The sequence below is a fragment of the Erythranthe guttata genome, chromosome 14 (assembly GCF_056151865.1).
Source record: "Erythranthe guttata isolate IM_541 chromosome 14, IM_541, whole genome shotgun sequence".
Taxonomy (NCBI): Eukaryota; Viridiplantae; Streptophyta; class Magnoliopsida; order Lamiales; family Phrymaceae; genus Erythranthe; species Erythranthe guttata.
The window spans coordinates 3,147,461-3,169,485 of NC_142546.1; the positions used below are offsets into that span (position 1 = coordinate 3,147,461).

Sequence of the window (22,025 nt, forward strand, 5' to 3'; positions counted from 1 at the left end):
AAAAATAATAATAAACTAATTAATTCTTCAATTTGACATTCATGTTTCATTAATCGGCCCAAAAGGCAAATGGTGATTATCAGTAGAGATTAATTTGTAAATAATGAAAAAAATTGCCGATCTAAAAATATTTTATAATTTGTTATAATATTAAAGAATTTATGATATATATATATATATATAAAAGTATTTTTGTATTTTGTACGGTGTAGTACGACATATTGGACATCAACAATGTATATTGCACCGAATGCTGGAATTTCGAAAAATCTTGGGTAAATTACAAACACCCCCTGAGGTATGGTCAAATTACAAAAACACCCATCTTGTTTGGATAATTACAACCACCCCCTCAACTCATCAAATTTAGTGGAATCTTCGAGATTATATGGAATATTATCACTTTTGTACCCGTTCTATCATATTCAAACTCTACATTATGAAGCAAGATGATCATAATATGTGATTTTTAGCTTGTATATATCAGTTTGTGGTGCATCGGAAACTGTATTTTTTACACAAAAAGAGTACAAACTAGAGCACATTTCACGGAATCTAGTTGACTATGTTGAATTTGGTACCATAAAGGTGGAGGTCTAAGAAAAAATCATAGTTGAGGGGGGTAGATGTAATTATCCAAACAAGAGGGGTGTTTTTGTAATTTGACCATACCTCAGGGGGGTATTTGTAATTTACCCAAAAATCTTTAATGAATATCAAACTGAGTTTTTTTAATTTGATATTCAGCATGTATAGAATTTTGGTTCGATTCGATTCGATTCAATCGGTTTACCGGCTAGATGAGCAACCCCACTTATATAAAAAAAAAAAAAAAAAAAAGATGAGCAACCCCTAATCACAAGAGATATAATTTGCAATAGACAGACTCTGTGGACAAGTTCGACATAGAAATAGTTGATGAAAAAAATCATAATTAATAAGTTATACAGTGTACTTTTTTTATTCCACTAACTAGACCATCGTTATGAATTTCTAAATTCAAATTTATTTCATATGAAAAAGTTTATTTTTATTTTTTTATTCAAAGTTACTTGACGTTAACAAATAACAACAATTAGATTTTTTTTCTTCTTCTTATTAATTTCAATTAATATTTGTTATTTTAAATTTAATGATACTACCGTGGCAATAAAAGAATGGGGGACTAGTGAGTTATTGCCAATTTTCAAACATGATTACTACTATCTTTAAAATATAAAACCCATTAATTACATATGATCTTATAAAAAGAAATAAATAAACATTTAATTATTTACTAGTTATCACAGATTAACGAAAACCACCGACGCGCTAACTGCCGGTGCTGAATTCACGCTTCATCCAGTGGGGCCCACACTCCGTCATTAACCGCGTTTCCTCCAACGCAATAAACACTTGTACCTTGTGGACATAAGTACACCCCTTTCCTTAGACTTTCCCACGGTACAACACAGATAAAGCACACAGTTGCAAAATATGTTAAAACATTTGTGCTCCACAGGATCCTCCCTCCTCAAACCTTTTCTCCCCCAATCTGCAAAATCTCTCTAATCAGACTCCCACTCTCACTAGATCACGCACACTCTTTCTTCCACGGTGTTTGAGAGAAGAAAAGCAATGGCTCTGAATTCGGGTCGGATCTACAGAAATGCGTCGTCGAATCGGGTCTCCGGTAACCCGTTCAGATTCAGATACTTCGCCGGTTTTCTGACGATCGCCGTTTCACTTTTCATCGCAATTTCGTTCCTATCCACCGCCTCCTCCGGTCCTGCAGATCTCAAATTCGTGAGTTTTTTTTACCTTCTGTGCATAAATTATAATGCAGTTGTTGATATTCGAAGTAAGAATTTTTATAGGGTTTTTTTTTTTTTTTTTGGATGTAGACATTTATTGCTATTATTATGATCTGAAGTGGTTTTCGTTGATGTCGTTTACAGTTAATGATGTATTTATGTTAGGTTTTGTAACTTATTAGATCGCATTGTCTTTTATCAGTTTAATTTACTTGCAATTCGATGTCAATTTCTCGACATGTTTTTACATTAATGATTACTTCAGGTGAAAAATGTTCTAATTTTGGTTTTCTACGCCTTAATTTTAGGGTTTTTCTGATAGTTCTTCTGGATCCGAATCGGGTTCTCTCCGGAGAACGATTTTGGCGTTAAAATCAGATCCATTGAAGCCACGGCTGGATCAGATCCGGAAACAAGCAGAGGACCACAGAGGTTTAGCTTTAGCTTATGCTTCTTATGCACGGAAACTCAAGCTCGAGAACTCGAAGCTTGTTAGGATTTTTGCGGATCTCTCTCAAAATTATACCAATCTAGTCTCGAAACCAATTTACCGAGCACTGTTCGATTCGGATTCGAGTTCGGTTGACGAGTCGGTGCTGAGACGGTATGAGAAAGAGGTGAAGGAAAGAATTAAGCTGACTCGACAAGTGATTGCGGAGGCAAAAGAATCTTTCGACAATCAGTTGAAGATTCATAAGTTGAAAGATACAATCTTTGCTTTGAACGAACAGTTAACGAAATCCAAAAAGCAAGGCGCTTTCTCAAGCTTGATTGCTGCAAAGTCGATTCCCAAGAGCTTGCATTGCTTGGCTTTGAGGTTGATGGAAGAGAGAATCGCTCATCCCGAAAAGTACAACGATGAAGAGAATCCCCCCAAGCCTGAGATCGAGGACCCAAAGCTTTATCATTACGCAATTTTCTCAGACAACGTAATTGCTGCTTCTGTTGTGGTAAACTCGGCTGTGAAGAACACAAAAGAGCCATGGAAGCACGTGTTCCATGTCGTAACTGATAAAATGAATCTAGGGGCTATGCAGGTGATGTTTAAGATACGGGATTACAGCGGTGCCCATATTGAAGTGAAGGCTGTAGAGGATTACAAATTCTTGAACTCTTCCTATGTTCCAGTGCTCAAACAGCTCGAGTCGTCTAAGTTACAGCAGTTCTACTTTGAGAATAAGCTTGAGAACGCGACGAAGGACACAACAAACATGAAATTTAGGAACCCGAAATATCTGTCTATATTGAACCATCTCAGATTCTATTTGCCGGAAATGTACCCGAAACTGCACAAGATTTTGTTCTTGGATGATGATATTGTGGTTCAAAGAGATTTGACTGGTCTCTGGAAGATAGATATGGACGGAAAAGTGAACGGGGCTGTGGAGACGTGTTTTGGATCTTTTCATCGCTATGCGCAGTATATGAATTTCTCCCACCCACTGATCAAAGCTAGGTTTAGTCCCAAGGCATGCGCATGGGCTTATGGGATGAATTTCTTTGATTTAGATGCTTGGAGAAGGGAAAAGTGCACTGAAGAGTATCACTACTGGCAGAACCTGGTGAGAATAAATACTCATAAATACTATGATTAATTATTTGGTCTTTTGTGTGTGTGTGTGTGTGTGTGTGTGTGTGTGTGTGTGTGTGATTTTAGTATCAATTATTGGGGTCTTCTATGGCAAATGCATCGACACCCTAATGAATTTTTAGGTGCTTGATTTTATCTAACCATTTTACGCTCATATAACTAAGTTCTACGAACTCAAGAATCGTTTGTTTCTGACGTTGAGAAATATTGTTTTGAGTTGTACTTTCCTTTTCCATTATAAATATTGCCTTCATTTTCATCTGAACTGCAACGCACACACATATATAGATATGTAAAGCTTTTTCTTCTATACACTAATTCTTGCATGGGCTTTTGTGTGTGTTATCTTTTGCAGAATGAGAATCGAACGTTGTGGAAATTAGGAACACTTCCTCCAGGCCTGATCACTTACTACTCTACAACCAAGCCACTCGACAAATCTTGGCATGTTTTGGGGCTTGGATATAATCCGAGCATAAGCATGGATGAGATCAATAATGCTGCAGTCATACATTTCAACGGAAATATGAAGCCGTGGCTCGACATTGCTATTACCCAGTTCCGTCCGCTTTGGACCAAGTACGTCGACTATGAAAACGAGTATGTGCAGACCTGCAATTTTGGTCTATAAACACACCAACTCCACAAAAGGAAACACATGCTTGTAGGACTGGCCAATGCTAGTTCTTCAAGAACTTCCGAGGCTACCGCTCCTTTTCACACGCAGATTTTGTGCCTCGTATTTAACCTAGAAAACTTCCGTATCGTTCAAGTTTAAGCAATTCATTTGTCGTAGTTAGTATACATATTTTCCTGTTGTTCATATTCGCTCGCTGTTAAGCAGCTCACAGTTGGTGAAAGCTAATTTATATGCTTTTGGTAATTACATGAAAAAAAAAATTCATTTCTTGCAAATTTAGATATTTGTTATCTTGCCAAGTTATTGTTACTGCAGTTTGTTAATGATGTTACAGCTATTTGCTTCTGCAGTTGTTGATCAAGTTCCTACTTGTCCTGATTTTTTTTTTTTTAACATTTCGTTTTGTTTACATCATTATTATTAATTGTTTCATTAGAAACAGTTAATTTAATATTTAATTGAATATAAGGGCATAACATGAATGGGAAACTTATGTGTAGTGTATGGGTTTTTGGCACTTTGCACCCTTAAAATTACACCCTTTTGGTACTTTGCACTCTTAAATTGCAAAATTGGCAGATTGCGCTCTTTAAACATAAATTGTTTGGCACTTCGCAACCCAAATCACTTTTGGCTTAGAAAACTTACCTGCAACTTGCTGGAAATCTGGAAGATAGGCAAATTCATAATTTTCTTGTTATCTATCCTCTTCCCTAAATTCTATCACCGTTGCACCTTTTTTATCTTTCGTCCCTTCAATCAAAAAATTCTAAAATCTTTTTAGCCATTTGATATACCTAATTGGGCCGACCCAATGGGCCCCAATTTATTTAACAATTAGGCCCAATACACGAAAGTACTCGGGCCCATTACACGAAAGCCCAAGCACCTTCAAAGTAAGGCTTGGGCCCAACAAAATAAGCCCAACTCAATCAACGACATATAAATAGAAGTTTATTCATTTGTAAAGGTACGTTCTCATTTTTATTTACAATCAATTCCGAATTTTTTTCTCTCTACTACCTCTACGATCCGTACATCTGACTTGAGCGTCGGAGGGGTTTCCGCCAGATCAACCCCCGGCTTAGTTCACGTGTGCTCTTTTCGCAGGGACCTCAGGATCATCAAGTTGACTAGCTACTGATCAGCTTTGCTCTCCCAGCTTGTTTTCTACACTACCCCGGTGAGCTATATTTTAGCATCATCATTTTGGCGCCGTCTGTGGGAACGATGCAAACCAGATCACGTAGCCAACAAGATCCTCCTGAGGCGTCAGCTCGGAGAGAAAATGACATGGCTAATAACCTTCCCGTCCGTGGAGGATCTGGCATACCACCTCCTCCACGCGTCGCGGAGCCACTTCCTCCACGTGCCGCGGAGCCAGCTCTTCCACGTGCTGCAGATCCACCTCGCGAGGTTCAGGTGATCCCCCCTCGGGACCCACCACTCCCTGCTCCTCGAACGGTTCAAATAACCGAGGACGCGCTCCAACGTATGATAACGGAAGCTTCTACTCGCGCCGCCACGGAGGCCGTAACTCAATATATCGCCACGATGGGAGCAAACGCTCCCAATGCGATACCAGCGCCAGCTCCACCTGTAGCGCCACCCGTGGCCCTACAGCCAATACAGAATCAAATAAGTGTCTCCTCCTCCACCTCGGATCCACGATCCCGAGTGCAGTTATCTACCAACCACAGAGGGGCACAACCCAGACAGCAGCGTCAGCGCTCACCCCCAAGGGGGAATGCGTCACCACAGAGAGTCCCTCTCTTTAATGAGGGAGAAGGCGAGGTAAACAGCAGAATGTCTCGCCAAAATCTTTTCCCCAACCAAATAATCAAATGGGTGAAAGAATGCCTCTCCCAACAAGACGCAGTCCCTTCACCATAGACATTCTCAACGAGGTATTACCTCAAGGAGTGAAGATCTCGGGGTTACCTCAATTTGAAGGGACCACCGACCCACAGGAACATATAGAGAAATTCAGTGCCATGGCGGATTTATATGGCCCGACGGATGCTGCGATGTGCAAAATGTTCCGTACCACTCTCTCCAAGAGGGCAATGAATTGGTTCAACTCTCTACCCATAGGGTTGATTGACACCTTCGCTCGGTTGTCAACCCGGTTCACCAACCAATTCGCTATCAACAAACAATATGCCAAGACCCCAGTTCATCTTTTCTCAGTAGTACAGAGAGATAACGAAACGCTCCGCAACTACATCAAGCGTTTCGTAGAAGCCGTCCATGAAGTTCCCAGTGTGGGACAAGACATGCTCTCCGGGATTATGCAGCAAAACTTGAAACCGGGTAGATTCAAGGAATCTATCGCCGGAAGACCCCCAGGCAACCTAGAGGAGTTGCTGAATCGAGCCGAAAAGTACGTCCGGATAGAGGAAGCCTCTACCCATGCTCCTCTTAAAAGGAAAAGGGAAGATGACCGTCAGGACAATAGGAGGCGCGATGACCGACGCCCACCACTTCCACCTCAAGGCCAACCCTCCTCCTCCTACAACAGGTTCACTCCGCTAAACGCTCGCCTCACTGAAATCCTTCACGTGATAGAACAGAAAGGTTTAGCAGAACCTCCACGTCCTATGCAACCAAATGCCAAGCGAGAAAAGTCGGATCGTTATTGTCGATTCCATAAGGACAGAGGACATACTACGGAGGAATGTGCACAACTCAAGGTGGCGATTGAAAGGCTGATCAAACAGGGCCATTTAGGCGAATACATTGATAAGCCGCGAAATAAGCGCCGTGATGATCCTCCACGCCGAGATAACAATCGAGATCAACAACAAAGGCGAGAGGATGGAGGTCATCGACGTGACCTAGATAACAACGATAACCAGCCTACCCGAGGAATCATCTCCTTTATCAACGGAGGACCAGCGGGTGGCGATTCACAAAATGCAAGACGCACCCTCGCTCGATCAGCACGCATGAATCAAGAACATGCTTCTCCATCCGCACGCATATATCAAATACGAAGACCTGATCACAGCATAGTCTTCAACTCCTCCGACCTCGAAGGTCCAGATGAAGACCATGTCGATGCATTGGTAGTAACAACAACGGTGGCCAACTTCTTGGTCAAGAAGATATTAGTGGACGGTGGAAGCTCAGCTGACATCATGTACCTCCACGCTTTTAAGCAGCTAGGCATAGATAATGCCCGGTTTAATCCCGTCTCCACACCCCTGAAAGGATTCACAGGAGAAGGCATTTTATCCATGGGAGAAGTGGAGCTGCCAGTTTCTTTAGGGGAAGACCCCTGTCGAATCAAAAAACTAATCAAGTTCCTCGTCGTCGACAGGCCATCGCCCTACAACATCATTCTGGGGAGGCCAGCAATCCACACATTTAAGTCAGTGCCTTCCTCCTACCATCAGAAGTGGAAGTTCCCTACTCCCTATGGAATGGGAGAAGTGCTTGGAGATAGACGTCTCGCTCGAGAGTGCTACGCAAGGGCCCTACGAGAACCTTCGAAGAAGCTTAAACCACCCGAAAGGGGAGACGATACCCAAAAATCCGACAAACGGAAGTGGGTCAACGCGATCATTGAGGATAATAAAGAAATCCTCATCAGTGTGCCAGATGATAGCATCAAGCTAGCAGCCGTCGAAGAACTTAAGCTCATAGAGCTCACTCCCGGAGATACCTCCAAGCTCGTAAGAATAGGATCTGATTTAGATCCAACCACGGAGCAGCAGCTAATCAACTTCCTACGACACAATGAAGATGTGTTCGCATGGAAAGCCCAAGATTTGTCGGACATTCCCCCTCAGGTAGCCTTACATCGGCTTAACGTCGACAAGAGGTTGAAGCCAGTCAAACAGAGGAAACGAACATTTGGTCCCGAACGCAACAAGCATATCAAAGCGGAAGTGGCAAAACTCCTTGAAGCAGGCCACATACGACCAGTTCAGTATCCTGAATGGTTGTCGAACGTAGTACTCGTTCCCAAACCCGGGGGGAAGTGGAGACTATGCGTAGACTTCACCGACCTCAACAAAGCTTGTCCTAAGGATCCTTTTCCTCTACCTAGAATCGATCAACTCATCGATTCGACCTCAGGATGCGAGCTCCTCAGCTTCCTCGATGCATACCAAGGGTATAACCAAATCTTACTTGTGCCAGAAGATCAAGAGAGGGCTAGTTTCATCACTGACCAATGCATCTACTGCTATCAAGTCATGCCCTTCGGGTTGAAAAACGCAGGAGCCACCTACCAGCGTCTAGTGAACAAAATGTTCGCAGATCAGATCGGTAAAAATATGGAGATGTACATCGACGACATGCTCGTCAAAAGTGTTAAGGTCTCGGACCACCTAACGGATCTGGATCAGTGTTTCGCCACCCTGCGAAAATATAAGATGAAGCTCAACCCCCTCAAATGTTCATTCGGAGTTCGGGGAGGCAAATTTTTGGGATATATGATTTCGCAGCGAGGAATCGAAGCTAACCCCGCGAAAATCGAAGCAATCACCTCCATGGCTCCGCCAACATCGATCAAGAAAGTTCAACAGCTCAACGGCTGTTTGGCATCCCTGAACAGATTCATTTCAAGATCAGCGGACAAGGCTCTCCCCTTTTTCAAAATTTTAAGAGAAGGAAAAAAGTTCGAGTGGGATGAGGCATGTCAAAAGGCATTCGTTGAGCTGAAGTCGTACTTAGCATCCCCACCCCTGCTCACAAAACCTCAGCCCGGAGACACCCTCCTACTATACCTAGCTACCTCCGCCAATGCCGTCAGCGCAGTCCTCATCCGAGATGGGGAAAAGGGCCACCAACCCATATACTACATAAGTCGCGCACTCCAAGGAGCCGAACAACGCTACAGCAACATGGAGAAACTCGCTCTCGCCCTCATCAACGCAGCTCGGAAGCTTCGACCGTACTTCCAGTCACGTCAAGTGGTGGTTCTCACAAATTATCCTCTGAAGCAAATACTAAGAAGTCCCGAAACATCCAGGCGATTAGCAAAATGGGCGATAGAGCTCAGCGAATATGGAGTCGAATTCAAAACCCGCCCCGCTATTAAAGCGCAAGTATTGGCTGATTTTCTAGTCGAAATGACTTCAATGGAAGAAAACACCTCTCTACCTACTTGGTCTGTCAGCGTTGATGGATCTTCCACTGCCACAGGAGGGGGAGCGGGTATCGTCCTAACGAACCCTGATGGAGACGAGTTCGAATATGCTCAACGATTCGAATTCACAGCCTCAAACAACGTCGCTGAATACGAAGCACTGATAGCGGGAATCCGCCTCGCCCTAGCAGCCGGAGCGCGCAAGCTCCTAATCCAAAGCGACTCTCAGCTCGTCGTTAACCAAGTACTCGGAGTTTACGAGGCCAAAGAAGACATCATGGCCAAATACTTAGCTCTCGCGCACACTCTCTTATCTAAATTCGAGAGCTATGAGATAAAACAAGTACCTCGCTCCAATAACGTCCATGCAGACAAATTAGCTAGGCTAGGAAGCTCCATGGCCAGCATCGGAAGTCGGAAGGTGACGCTCCTCACCTCACCTCAGCCGGAGATAAATTCGCCTACTGAAGTACACTACACCGACGAGGATGAACCATGCTGGTTCACTCCAATTCTGAAGTATCTCAAGGAGGGGGAACTTCCAACGGATCCCAATGAAGCACGGAAGTTAAAAACAAGAGCCCCCCGCTTCACTATAGTGGGAGAAGAACTGTATAAACGGGGTTTTTCATTCCCCTATCTCAAGTGCCTCGACCCGACCACAGCGGATTATGTACTTAGAGAAGTACACGAAGGCATCTGCGGCAATCACTTGAGCGGGAGAACCTTAGCTCTCAAACTACTGAGGCAGGGCTACTATTGGCCAACGATGCATGAAGATGCGAAAAGATTAGTCCGGAGGTGTAAGCCTTGCCAAGAGCATGCCAATATCACTCACATGCCAGCGGCGTTAATGCAACCAATTGACAGCCCCATCCCTTTCGCCCAATGGGGGATGGATTTAGTTGGACCCTTCTCGCCCGCCACAGGAGGACGCAAATACCTCATTGTAGCAGTGGACTACTTCACCAAATGGGTGGAGGCTGAACCCTTAGCACGCATCCGAGAAGAAGAAGTCATCCAATTTCTATGGAAAAACATCGTGTGCCGCTTCGGAATCCCACGTTCCATCATCTCGGATAATGGGACCCAATTTTGCGGTGACAAAGTAAAGAATTGGTGCCTCGGCTTAGACATCAAGCAGTTCTTCACATCCGTAGCCAATCCACAGGCTAACGGCCAGACAGAGGTCACGAATCGCACCATACTCCAACACCTTAAGACAAGGCTTGGAAACGCCAAAGGGAAGTGGGTGGACGAATTGCCTAACGCGCTATGGGCTTATCGCACAACCCCACGATCAGCAACCGGAGAGTCGCCCTTCAATCTAGCTTTCGGAACAGAGGCTATCGCACCCGTCGAAATCGGAGAACCATCTTGGCGAATCACCAACTATGACCCAGCAGCTAATGAAGAGACTATGCGGGGAAGCCTAGACCTCGTAGACGAGTTACGTGAGATCGCATACATCCGGCAACAAATGTATAAATCACGCATGGTCAAGGCATATAACTCTAAGGTCCGCCCTCTCTCCTTTCAAGTTGGAGATTTAGTCATCCGAAAAGCTGAAGCCTCTCACCCCATCGGTAAGCTTGACCCAAAGTGGGAAGGACCGTATAAAATCACCAAAGTCGTCAATACCGGAGCATATCGCCTCGAGAACACTGACGGACACCCTATACCCTGAACTTGGAATATAGGGAACCTCAAACGGTTCTACGCCTAAGGTATACATCTACCTAAATTACATCCGTTGAAGTAACCACCTATGCCCCCCCTATATGAAAATTACTTACGAAACATTACCCATGCAGGCTCCGCGACCTTCCACGTCACTCGTCTTGTAAAGCTGCTTCTACATGGTTAGAAATTTGACACCACATAACAAGGTGCGTTAACGTCCCACCTAAGCTGGGGGGCTATTAATTGTTACTTACATCAGTCATTCATAATCACATCCCATCGTCTCCTTACAGGTCGAGAACCTACTACGCGAAGATGTATATGAATCAACCAATGCGCTGCTTGATCGAAGACACTCCATACCACATTGCCGAGGGTAACTATACTTCTACTAGAATTCAACACACCGATAATCTCATTTATGATTACTAACGTGACTAAATAATCCCACTAGCAGGCATGATTGCATAGCAACTCGCAGCAACTCACGAGTTCATTTCATATCTTGGAGTGCGAGAAAGAAATATCAACCCCGTAGTAGGGCATAGCGACACCAAAAGAAGACAGCCTAGCATCAACACAGCGAAACGAACGAATACAAGGAAGACGTGGAAGAAGAACAAGTAAAGTACAATCACTTAGAAAATTTTTGTTATCAAGTCAATTTATTTGCTTCCGTAGTACTAGTTTACCTTCGCCTCACGCAGGCCTATCGCATTACCTATTTACTTATATTCGCCTCACATGGGCCTGTAACAATTCTCCTTTGCTATCATCGAATAAATCACAATTTTCGTTTTACTCTCTATGCCTTTACATCGATACAAACTACCTCTTATCATGAGTCTAATTCAATACCACCCTACAAACACTTAGAGAGATTCAGACAATCCATATAGCCTGGCCAGCTGGATTATCTGAGTCCCTTTATTTGTTTCCCGAGGTGTTAATTTTAAAACGTGGCCACGGACAAACATATTTAAGACCCAAGCGGTCCAAACAAAGGGCACGACCCTTAAACAAAAACCTTGGGAGACTGATCCCCTCCTCAAGTACATCGCGTATATGCTCATGTAAATACATATAAGCAACGCATTAATTCTTGACAATGTCAAAATAAATAAATCGAAATATTAAACTTCAACGTCAAACAAGGAAGAAACTCAAGCGAAATAGTAGTGGACATACCCATCTACATCAGCGATAAAAATAAACTACGAAATCCATATATAAAAAAAAAAAAAAAAAAAAAAATAGCAATAAAAAATAAAAGGGAAAAGTTAGCTATCCTAACAGATAAGTCTAAACTCCCCTACCACGAGCGGAAGAGGCAACCACGGTGGAATCATCCGCAACCATATCATCCACAAGCTCTGTGCCCGTCTCATTGACATTTATCTCATCTTCCTCTTCATCGGATATGCCAGCTTCCATCCCACGAATCACTTTCTCGCTGATACCACCCGCATCGCGCAGATATTTGCGACAAGCGCGCACTAATGGCTTATAAACCAGAGCCAATGCGTGCTCCTCAATCATAGCAGTACACTCGTCACTACCTCGGAAGCTAGCCTTGGTTTCCTCCACGATGCACTCCCTATAAGCCACACCACCTGATGTCGTGAGAAACCTCTTCCCCGTCGCCTTCTCAACTTCATATTTTTCTTTGAGCTGGTCGTAGCATACGTTCAACTTATGAACATCATCCTTATACGCCTTCGCTTCACTTCGAATAACCTGGAGCTCCTCGGTCCTCTCAGCAAGCTCCTCCGTCCGCCGAGCAAGCTCTTCCGAGCGTAGAGCGAGATCGGCCCGCGCTACCTCCAACTGGCTTAGAAGTTCATCCTCACGCGCTTGACTTCGAGCCTTTTCATCTTCCTCCCTAGCATCCACACTCCTACCATGCTCCATGAGATATCTCCAAGTCGCTACCAACTAAAAAAAAAAAAATAATAAAAATAAAACAATAAATTTACACAAAGAAGAGAGGAAATGACATTTAATCTGGTTTTAAATAAACAAGGACTCACCCGACATATGTCCCCACCGGCTAACTCCAACATGTGACAAGGGCCCTTACCAGACATCCGGGCACGATCATACTCCCGAACGAATCCCTCGGTACTCAACATAGGTAGATCACGGTCCGACACATCCCAATACAACTCCTTACCATCGCGATTCACACCATAGGTAAACAACTGTTTCCCTCCTCCACCATGGAAAGCATAGCTCTCCTCTGGGTCAACCCGTGGACGCTTAGGCACAGCCACATACTCGGTATCCACCATCTTTCCCTTGCCACGATCCCTCGTCGGTGGACGCCCCTCCACTTCACCAGCACTGCTACGATCATCTGCGACTACTCGAGGACTTTTCACATGGACATCCTCACGAGTCAAACCATTTGAAGAACCTCCCAACACAGAGGGAACCTTCTTCGACTTCTTCTTCGACGACCCATTCGCCTTAGCTCGAAGTGCCGCAAATGTGATACCCCCATCTACAAGAGATAACAAATACATAAGAAACATGGGGTATACAATACCAAACAACTACAACAAAAAAAAAAATAAATAAATAAAAACACAAGTCAAGGCAACAAAATGATATACGATGCTGACCCTTCACCGTCGGGATCAAACTCCTCGGATCAAATTCCACATCACACAACCCAGATTCCTCAATCCTCTTCGCCATATTTGCAGTTATCGCGAAACTCTCACACGTAGGATTCCAGACTACGGGAACGTCAAAAGTGGGAGCCCTCACGTAAAAAAAATAGGTCTTCCATTTCCCCAAAGATAGCTTCACACTCTTCACGAATTGATAATGAACGTGAGGATGAAAGCAAAAGAAAGGCATCTTATTGGGCCGATGTAACGTAAATAACGCCTTAAATAAACTCACAGACACAGGCAGCCCTACTCGAACCACCCTAAAATGAAACGCCTGGAACATCAGAACAGCAGCGGGCGTTAGCTGACTATACCCAATCTTGAATTCCTCGCAAACCTTCAACAAGGTGGGATGCGGTGTAATCTGAGATGTGCATGTCAAGTACCCCAAAAATACCGTATGAAACCCATCGGGGGGCGAATACAAGCAATAGCCCTTCCGAGGCAACAACTACTCGACATTACTCGGCGCTCCAGATAAACGACGAATAAAATGCAAATGTTCTTCCGTCAACACACTGTCAAAATTAACTAAGTCCAAATTAATTGGCTTATTTTTCTTTTGCCTCCTCGTGTCTACCTCAACATCACCTGGTGGAATATCATCTTCCTCCTCCTCTTCATCCGTCGACTCAATTTCGTTACTTGGCACCGCATGATCACTCGCCAAAGGAGCTTGATTCGAATCATCACTATCACTCCCAAAATCCACGACTCGACGTCCATAGCGACGTATACTAGAATCCGCTTCATCAACAGCAGGGCAAATATTAATATTGTTACGCACTTCTACATCGTCACTCCACGATTCAATGATTTCTCGCCGATCAAAACTCCCTCCGTTTAAAACACCACGCACATCGGCACCCTCGAAAATTCGCCCTTCAATTTCGCCCGAACCGGACCCAAAACCCCCCTCCGACGCGCCCTCACGCGCGCGCGGAAGCCCAGGAGCAACTGCTCCACGCGCGCGCGCGTCTCCCAGTGCAGAGTGGCCACGTGTCACTTTTCCAGCGTCACACGCGCGGTCACGCGCTCCCAATCTCCCCAGCACGCGCGCGTCACCAACACCCCCACCATCCGCCACCGACGCGCGCGCACGCGCCCCTTGATTGGGTAGCGCGCGCGCGTCAGCACTGCCACTACCACCAACCAGCACGCGCGCGTCGGGACACGGTCCAATCCCGCGCGCGCGTTGCCCCACCTCCGACGCGCCTCCAGCAGCAGCTGGCCCACGTGGCCTGTTGCTTCTCTCTCCTCTCTCCTCGTTCTTGGTGCAAGCCGGCGGCTCATCGGCTCCAAAGCTGCCTCGACGCGCGCGCTCACACAAATATTTTCTCGGCTTCCGGCGCGGCTCAAGCCGACAGCAGCAGCCCCCCTTTTCTCCTTCATCTGCACAAAATTCCGTGCATCTTCTACTGCGGATCCGATTTCCGCACCCGATACCACAAGTTTCTCGCGTTCCATACCCACCGTCCCAAAAGTTTTCCTGCCCCCTCCAACCGGATCTCGAAGTTTAATCCGCAAAGATTTTGAATTACCCGAGTTCGACATGAGAAATATTTTTCCCCCGAGAAGCAATCAAGAAAACAAAAAATTTTCTACTCTACCACAAAAAATATTTTTCAAGAGAAGAATAGCACAAAAGAAGACTGAGAATTAAAAATACATACCCATATATATTTCGTAGGAGTTGAAGTTTAACGCTTTCCACCGCAAAAGGAGTCTATTTATCTGGCCCTGGTATATTATTTAAAACCCTTAAATATATACCTTGCTGCCAAATAAATACAATAATCCCTTATTTAAATTAAGGAATTAATTCACCACCAACGGAAACAATTCAATAGACGACGCAATTAACTCTCGACACGACCCGGATACCTCTAGACAAGTCCCCATCTCGAATCGAGAGTTGGGGGGCTTAATGATATACCTAATTGGGCCGACCCAATGGGCCCCAATTTATTTAACAATTAGGCCCAATACACGAAAGTACTCGGGCCCATTACACGAAAGCCCAAGCACCTTCAAAGTAAGGCTTGGGCCCAACAAAATAAGCCCAACTCAATCAACGACATATAAATAGAAGTTTTATTCATTTGTAAAGGTACGTTCTCATTTTTATTTACAATCAATTCCGAATTTTATTCTCTCTACTACCTCTACAATCCGTACATCTGACTTGAGCGTCGGAGGTGTTTCCGCCGGATCAACCCCCGGCTTAGTTCACGTGTGCTCTTTTCGCAGGGACCTCAGGATCATCAAGTTGACTAGCTACTGATCAGCTTTGATCTCCCAGCTTGTTTTCTACACTACTCCGGTGAGCTATATTTTAGCATCATCACCATTTCTTTCAATGGTAAAATCGGTATAAACACTAAACAATAATAATAAAATCACTTTTTTTTTTCTTTTGAGTATGAAAAATAATGTAACTGAAAATTTTAGGCCGAGTCCTCAATTTTTTTTTTTTTTTGAATAGTCAAATGACAAAATAAGGCTACTGAGAAGTTTATTTGGTGGTAGAAAGGTGGTGCCTATTAGTTTCATGATGGAAAGATTTTGTGCTCCCATTGAATAGTTTGGATCTGCATAATTATTAGAAAAAAAATAGCGTTACCATGGAATAAAACTTGATTTTTTGAAGGTGTGTTATCGGACTCTTGTCTATATATTCTGACCAATCTTGAGTTTTGGTTCAGAATTTACATATTATGGCAAATAGAAACGGGTAAGAAGAATCTATGATTTTTTTGATTAATAGGAAGAAATATAAAAATGGTGGAACGATGATTAAGAATTGGGGGAAGAGGATAGATGATTAGAGAATTGCGAATTTGCCCATCTTTCAGGTTTTCAATAAGTTGCAGGTAATTTTTCTAAGCCAGAAGTGATTTGAGGTGCAAAGTGCGAAACAATTTATGTTTAAAGGGTGCAATCTGCCAATTGTGCAATTTAAGGGTGCAAAGTGCCAAAAGAATGTAATTCAAGGGTGCAAAGTGCCAAAAACCCTATGTGTATGTTGGTAATGACAGCATTAACAGTTTATCAACTGTAAAATTGAAGTGCAGCAAGACAAGTAAATCATAGGTGAAAGAGATCTCGCTCTTAAAGAGATTGATTAAAGAAAAAGAGAACACAATTGTATCGAAATACAAAAGAACCGAAAACATGCCCAACGAGTTACGATTTTTTCTTCTTCCGGGGCCTTGGCTGGCACTACACTACCAAAAAGAATCTACTATATATCTCGCCTACCAATGAACTACGACCACAAATGAGAAAAATGTGAAATAAATTAGTTAGGAGAGCCGACGAAAAAAAATTCAGACAGTGACCCTTCAATGGAAGTGCCGAATAAAAAAAATAAAAATCCCCGCTAGATAAAAACTCGTCGAAATTAAAACAAAGAAAAGCCTATTTCGGACCACCACTCGTAGACTACCCTCTAATAAGCTACAATTTCCTCAAGCAGTAGCAGAAACTCGAGGTGTCATATTCTTTGCTGTGCCATTAGCCATTCCACCACCGGCAGGTCGGTTCACACGGCCTCCATTGCTAGTGCCACCATTCTCGGGCCTCTGATATCCATCACGGTTTGATGATCCGCCTCGATTTCCGCCCCTGTTTCCGAACTCACTCCTGCCGTTAAAATCACCGCCTCTGTTGTAACCCCTACCACCTCCACCATAGTTTCCGCGCCCTCTAACTCCCTCGTTTCTGAAACTAGAACCCCTTCCAGATATATACCTTCCCCTATTATTATTCCCTGCAACACAAGAAAAACAAAATTAATAAAACATTTAAAAGAAAGGGTATCAACTAATTTGCATTCAGAATAAGTCAATAGTTCTATAATATTTCCATTTCTTATGATGCTCTACTTTTTCGGAAGATTTCCTTGTGTGTTTTGACTTATGAAAATGCATCACTGGCTAAAATGCATAGATTGTACTCTCCTATAGAGTCCACTTACCTCGAGAATTAGACCTCTTTTCTTCGACAAAGACTTGTCGTCCACCAATTGCTACTGGAGAAGCCTGAAATATATTAAGATAAAAGCGTCCAATTTATTATGCATCCAATCATTCTTCAATCATCAGGCTTCCTCCAAGGAACTGAAGTTCGTAGAAGGAACCCCAGATTAAAGAGTACAAGTCCATATTATTATGCATCCAATCACAGAAGACCACGTACCTCGAGGGCTTTTTGGACAGAAGTTGCTTCCTCAAATTCCACAAAACCAAAACAAAAAGCTTGTTGCTGCAGCAAAAATATCAAGGCTGGTTTCATTGTGTAATTTTTAATAGTCGTACAGAGACAATAAGCATCAATGATTTCTCGATTAATTTCTAAAAGAATAATAGATTGGATCATACCCTGTTGCTTCTAACTTGAATTCCATCATTCTTGATGGTCCCAAATTTCTTAAATACTTCCTCAAGCATGGCATCGGTAGCATTCATCGGAAGGCCCTTTATGTAAACCGAGTAACCATCAGCTGTATAAAGTAGAGAAACACAAAACATTGACAGATATTAGAAAGATCATTCAACAAAAGCAATTCAACCAAAAGATATGACAAGTTTGTAAAGCTAAAGATGGGATAAATTAATCATATCATACCTTCACCCTCTTGGATATGTTCATTATCAACAGAATTCGAACTGGAAATTGGTCTATCAGGTGCTGGAACAGAAGTAGGGTTCACCGGCTCGATGGTCTTTGGTGCTACTTTTCGGGGAGCCGCTGGTGGAGGCGAGAAACTTGCAGCATTTGACTTCAGATGCTTCACCTGAAATAATAACGCGAGAATAGGTTTCAGCTTACATACAAGGCAGCAAGACAATGATACCACATATTGATATACTCATGGTAGAGATAGAAACAGCTTAAATCTAGTACAAGCTGTACGATATAGTAGGCCTGTGTTAAAATTCAACTTACAATAGAGGCATAAGTCTTCTTTGGGGCTTCTTCAATTTTGGCACTGGATCGATCCAACGGTTTCGCAATTTCCTGCACTTCATCAACAACTTCAGCTACAGGTTCTTCTTCTTCTTCTTCAGCAATTGCAACATCTCCATTCTCAGGTGGGTTGTAAACTTCTCCTGCAACAGATTCCTCTGCAGATGGTGTGCTCTGCTCGGAAACATGATTCTCCTGAACTGGATCAGCAGGTACTGACAGCAAATTAAAAAAAGAAAAAAAAAATCAACTCAAACAGTAACGAAAAGCACAACAAAATCCAAAAAGTACGGAAATGTATTTGTTACTTGGCGCTGCAGCAATAGGCACGACAACTTCAGTGATCAATGCCGGGTTGAGAGCGACAGTGTCCACATATCGGAGCATGTCATTCAAAACAAAGTAGCCCTTGTCTTGTGGAGCAAGGAAAAAGGACTGAGCAAAATGGCTAACTTTATTGTCTTTCGCTGTTAGATAGCCAGTTACAAGAACCTGAACTCCACCGTCAAACGACTCTTGGGCATCCACCGACCTGATCTCAGCTCTGAAGTCGGTATACTTGAGTGAAATTATCTTCTCGTTGATCGCCTGCATGGTCAAATCACACAAAAAACACTTTAACAAAACTATTCCTTGTTACATTCAAATCAATTAACACCTCAAGCAACCACCGTTTGATCGCTTAAGCAAGCCAACAACCAAAAATATGTACTGTACTATTTTATTTTTTAACACACACAGACAAAACAGTGTACTTTATATTAGTAATTTATTAAAATTTCCAATTCTAACAAAAAAAAGTATTTTAAACTTACATTAAAGTTTAAACTTATAGCCCAATCCCTTTCTAGCATATTTAAACAGGAATTCCAATGATTATATTCCAATTTATGTTGGTTTAATTAAAGTATATAAATATTCACTTGTTTTGTGAACACCCCAATAAAAAATTGCTACTTCCATCACTGAAATAGCAGGGCACAAAAATTTATAACCCAAAGGATGATGAAAAGAAGGACGACATGGTATCTTCAGAAAAGGCAAATAAATAAAAATATGAACCAAGTTTAACTCTTTTTATAATTTTCATATTTACGGAAACAAAATATTTCGAGCAGATAAGCTTCATATACTAATTATCAATAACAAACAAGAGACGACACTGAAAGCGTAAGAAAGAGAGAGGGATTACTTGCATAGTGGTGGTGATGCTCATGGAGCCATCGATTTCAGGGCGACCGAGCTTACTGTTGTCCTGATAAAACCTATGAACGAGCCCCGGTGAGTGATGCAGTATGTGGTAGTACTGCTGCACAAATGCGTTCCCAACCTATCACCAAACAAAATTCACTACAAGTTAAATCAATCAAAAATAAACATTTTTTGTAATAGGACAAATCCCCATAAACCAAAAAAAAAAAAAATAATAATAAATAAATTAAACGTCACTCACAACTTGAGGGGACACTGCTATCTGAGCTGCCACCTCCGCCGCTGCAACCACCTCCGCCGCTGCTGCCGCTGCTTCCGCTGCCGCCGTCACTACTGCTGCTTCCGCTGCCATCACTGATCAACGATCTAAAAAAAGGCCTACAGACAGAATCCATAACCAGATGAAAATTGAGCTCAAATCACTCTCTCGCCCACACACATAAACCCTAGTGCTTAAATTTTTCTTCATCTAATTCGTCCTACTGAGAAAAAAATACATACATATACATATTACGAGCGTATGCGCGAGGTAAGAATCTTCGGATCGAGTCACTCATACCTGGATGCGAATCAGATCCGATGGAAAGAGAGAAACCGGCGTCGGTTTGTTTCTCTCTCTACTTGTAATTTTTTTTTTTAATCAAACTTGAAATTCCGGCGAGTATTTGGCACGCTCCGACGGTGGTATCTAGGGTTTAAAATGGAGGAGGAGCGGTGGATCTCGAAGGGGCGGGAGGTGGGAGAAAGGGTTTTCTCAAGACTTATTTTATATATATATATATATATATGTGTGACCGAGAAAGGGATACTTGAACTCTAGTTTCTTTTTTTTTTTTTCTCTCTTTTTTTTTTTTTTTTCTAGTTTTATTTATACTAAGGGCATCTCCTGTCGATGGGGGGCGGCTCCCCCGGGGCTCCCCCGATCCCGACCCCGACCCCAACCTATTTTTCGTCCAGCCGATCGATCTCTTTCTTCTAATTTTTTCCAACACCACTCTCACCATATAATAATAATAATAATAATAATAATAATAATAATAATAATAATAATAATAATTAAGTGTTTAATTATAAATTTATGTAATAGTTTTATTTAAGTGTTTACCTATAAATTTGAGTATTTGATTTTTTAAATTATGTTGTGCTATTATTAAGTTATTTATTATATTTTCATTTTTTAACTATGCTTTGTAATATAATAACACGTAATGTTAATATAATTAATAGAATATTTACAATAAAATTACTATTTTAAATTAAAAAGATCGAATTAGAGAAAAAAAACGAGAAAACTAAAGTAAAATAAAAGAAATTAATAATAAAATGAAAATAAATAAAGAAAAAAGAAAGAAACAAAAAAGGAAAAAAAGAAAGAATTAAAATAAATAAATAAAATATACAAAGAAACAAAAGAAAAAAATAAAAAAAGAAATAGTAATGTAGAAAGAGAAGGAAAAAAAACAAAAAAAAAAGAAGAAAAAAATGGAAGAAAAGCCTGCATCGTGAGATACACGTGAGGCATGAGAGAGTGAGAGCCCAGGGCTCCTCCCTGGGCTCAAATGACACCCTCAGCCACCCCAACCCCCCACCCCAGCCCCACCCAGCCCCCACCCCTACACATTAAACACCTAAGCCCACCCCCCACCCCACCCCCTCCCCAACACATAGGAGATGCCCTAACGCCAGAGATTGGTCTACTTAATTTATCAATATTGCTCTACTCGGCTCGGGATAATTACACTTTTAGCCCATTTACAATGGCTTAATCCCATTTTGCACCCTTGAAATATACTACTTTGGCACTTTCGTCCTCGAAATAAATTAATAACACTTTGTACCTTCGAAACACAATGTATTATGCATAATGCACTCCACATGAGTTTTTAAAGCCAATAAAGGTAATTTAATATTTTTAGTGGTGTTTAAAAATTATATTTTTTTTACGAAAACAAAAATCCTTCACCGATTTCGTTATTAAGTTATCTGAAAAAATCATATTTTCTTCCAAATATTTCTACCTAATATTTCCACCAATTACAGTAAAATATCTATCAATGGAATAATTTAGTGATAAAAAGTTTATTTGATTTTATTTTGTAAGAAAATATATTTTTTTCAATTATCATATGTGTTTTTTCTTTTTTTGCACTTTGTGCGCTCGAAAATAGGTAGGAGATTGAATAAATAGCAATTTAATTTATTATTTCGCAACAAAACAAAAAACCAATAAAAAAAGAATTATCATTTATTATTCAATTAAAGGTGTATTGTAAATGATTTATGGTTTTTTTAGGGTGCAAAATGCTATTATTATTTTTTTTAAGGATGCAAAGTGTCGAAAGACTCCATTTAAGGGTGC

General features: G+C 42.0%; 2 protein-coding genes across 2 annotated transcripts; one reads left to right on the forward strand and one right to left on the reverse strand.

Annotated features, from left to right (window-relative positions):
• Positions 1 to 1,440: 1,440 nt before the first annotated feature.
• Positions 1,441 to 4,299, forward strand: QUA1 (Nucleotide-diphospho-sugar transferases superfamily protein). The gene is made up of 3 exons (XM_012978092.2): positions 1,441 to 1,785; positions 2,102 to 3,355; positions 3,740 to 4,299. The coding sequence occupies exons 1-3, from the start codon at positions 1,618 to 1,620 to the stop codon at positions 4,013 to 4,015; spliced, it is 1,698 nt and encodes a 565-aa protein (XP_012833546.2). The 5' UTR covers positions 1,441 to 1,617; the 3' UTR covers positions 4,016 to 4,299.
• A 12,274-nt stretch (positions 4,300 to 16,573) lies between these two features.
• LOC105954426 (nuclear transport factor 2) lies at positions 16,574 to 20,639 on the reverse strand. Its single transcript, XM_012978097.2, has 10 exons — positions 20,226 to 20,639; positions 19,908 to 20,044; positions 19,647 to 19,784; positions 18,763 to 19,042; positions 18,434 to 18,669; positions 18,113 to 18,281; positions 17,866 to 17,987; positions 17,684 to 17,749; positions 17,463 to 17,526; positions 16,574 to 17,255 (listed from the first exon to the last, which is right to left on the reverse strand). The coding sequence occupies exons 2-10, from the start codon at positions 20,016 to 20,018 to the stop codon at positions 16,954 to 16,956; spliced, it is 1,488 nt and encodes a 495-aa protein (XP_012833551.2). The 5' UTR covers positions 20,019 to 20,044; positions 20,226 to 20,639; the 3' UTR covers positions 16,574 to 16,953.
• Positions 20,640 to 22,025: the final 1,386 nt, after the last annotated feature.